The sequence below is a fragment of the Eimeria mitis genome, genomic scaffold, assembly GCF_000499745.2.
Source record: "Eimeria mitis Houghton genomic scaffold, Emh_scaff2663, whole genome shotgun sequence".
NCBI classification, from domain to species: Eukaryota; Apicomplexa; class Conoidasida; order Eucoccidiorida; family Eimeriidae; genus Eimeria; species Eimeria mitis.
The window spans coordinates 5540-7554 of record NW_013571005.1 but is presented as its reverse complement, the minus strand read 5'-3'; the positions used below and the strand labels follow the sequence as shown (position 1 = coordinate 7554).

Here is a 2015-nt window from a genome sequence, read left to right as displayed (position 1 = left end):
GCTGCTGCGTTTGTCCCGCCGTCTGCTGCAGCAAGAGGCATCCTCAGCGATGAGAGTGAAGGGGAGAGCAGCAGCAGCAGCAGCAACCCCGATACAGACGACGAGCAGCAGCAGCAACACCCTGCTGCTGCAGCAGCAGCAGCAGCAGCAGCAGCAGCAAGCGACGAGGAGGATGAGTCTGTTGACGGTGACGATAAACCTGAAACAGCAGCAGCAGCAGAAGCAGCAGCAGCAGCAGAAGCAGCAGAAGCAGCAGCAGACACCGATGATGAAGACGAAGCTGTCTCAGTATCCTCGGACTCTGCTGCTGCTCCTGCTGCTGCTGCTCCTGCTGCTGCTGCTGCAGTTGAGGGGCAGAAGCCGTGTCGGTTTACTATGGAGGCATTTGGGCTCGCCAGTGCTGCAGCACACCTAGCAGCAACAGCAGCAGCAGCAGCAGCAGAAGCTGCTGCTGCTGCTGTTGATAAGGAGCCTCCTGAGAAGCAGGGCAGTGCAGCAGCAGCAGCAGCAGAAGCAGCAGCAGCAGCAGAAGCAGCAGCAGCAGCACTGCCTCCATTTGACTATTCTGTTACCTTCGATGAGCGGCTAGACGATGCTGCTGCTGCAGCACGGCAGCTGTTTGTAGCGGCGATGCGCAGCAGCAGCAGCAGCAGCAGCAGCAGCANGCAGCAGCAGCAGCAGCAGCAGCAGCAGCACAAGGGGCAAGAGGAAGGCTGGAGACAAGAGCAGCAGCAGCAGCAACAGCAGCAGCAGCAGCAATGGTGGTTTGAGTCTGTTGGATGCATGCGTTGAGAGTGTTGCTGGCACGGCTTTCTGTTCTGTCTCAGGGACCTATTTGCTGCAGCAGCAGCAGCAGCAGCAGCAGCAGCAGCAGCAGCAGCAGCTAGAAGAGGTATCTCTCTCTGTTCCTGGTTGTCTCCCCTTCACAGCTCGGCTGTCTCCATTGACCCCCAACCCTTCTCTCGCTTATCCTGCTGCTTTTTTCTGCAGCAGCAGCAGCAGCAGCAGCAGCAGCAGCAGCAGCAGCAGCAGCAGGAGGAACAGCAGCAGGACATATTTAGAGGGTGTGCTGCAGCAGCAGTACCCCTCGGACCCTCTTGCGGTGTATACGCAGGTGGGCCCCTTTGCTGTTGATGCTTATGGGGGCCCCCTTTGTGTCTCTCTAGGGCTGCAGCAGCTGCTGCAGCAGCAGCGGTGCTGCCGCGCAGAGACAGACTACCCCCCGCTTAAACCAATGAACTGCAGCAGCAGCAGCAGCAGCAGCAGCAGCAACAGCAGCAGCAGCAGCAGAAGCAGTGGTGGTGGTGATAGTGAGAGCAGCAGCAGCAACAAGGGCAAGACCAACAGCAGCAGCAGCAGCAGTGGAAAGTCCAGCAGCAGCAGCAGCAACGGGGACTCCAGCAGCAGCAGCAGCAACAGCAGCAGCAGCAGCAGCAGCAGCAGCGCGTTGCCTGAATGTATTTATCACTTCTATCACTTGCTGCACTCGTATGCGGATGTGTTGTTCCCGCAGCAGAACATCTACGCTGCTGCTGCTGTTCGTGCTGCTGCTGCAGCGCATGCACTCAGCCACTGTCTCAAGGCCAGAGCGAGAGCAGCAGCAGCAAACAAACTTGCTGCTGCTGCTGCTCGCATGCAGCAGCAACAAAAAATACAGCTACTCAAGGCAGCAGCAGCACAAAACTCCTTTGAACCCATGCTTCAGCATCATCTACACACACAACTGCAGCAGCAAGAGCAGCAGCAGCAGCAGCAGCAGCAGCAGCAGCAGCAGCAGGAGCAGCAGCAGGAGCAAGAAGGAACAGCAGTGCAAAATGGTGCTGCCGGTCCTGCTGCAGCAGCAGCAGAAGCTGAAGGGGACGCCGAAGTTGCTGCCAGCCCAGCAGCAGCAGCAGCAGCATCAGCAGCATCAGCAGGAGCAGCAGCAGCAGCAGCAGCGGAGCAGCAGACTGCTGCTGCAGTGGAGGAATGGTTCGATACGCTGCAGCACGACAGCAGCTACACGCGGCCCCGCG

General features: G+C 58.8%; 1 protein-coding gene across 1 annotated transcript in view; it reads left to right on the top strand.

Moving 5' to 3' along the window:
- Nucleotides 1-49: 49 nt before the first annotated feature.
- Nucleotides 50-2015, top strand: part of EMH_0057010 (uncharacterized protein) — a gene marked incomplete at both ends in the record, with an annotated part of 2221 nt that continues 255 nt past the window's right edge. The window contains 4 exon segments of the mRNA XM_013497420.1: nt 50-187; nt 358-664; nt 668-787; nt 828-1971. Coding sequence (XP_013352874.1) covers nt 50-187; nt 358-664; nt 668-787; nt 828-1971 — 1709 coding nt within the window.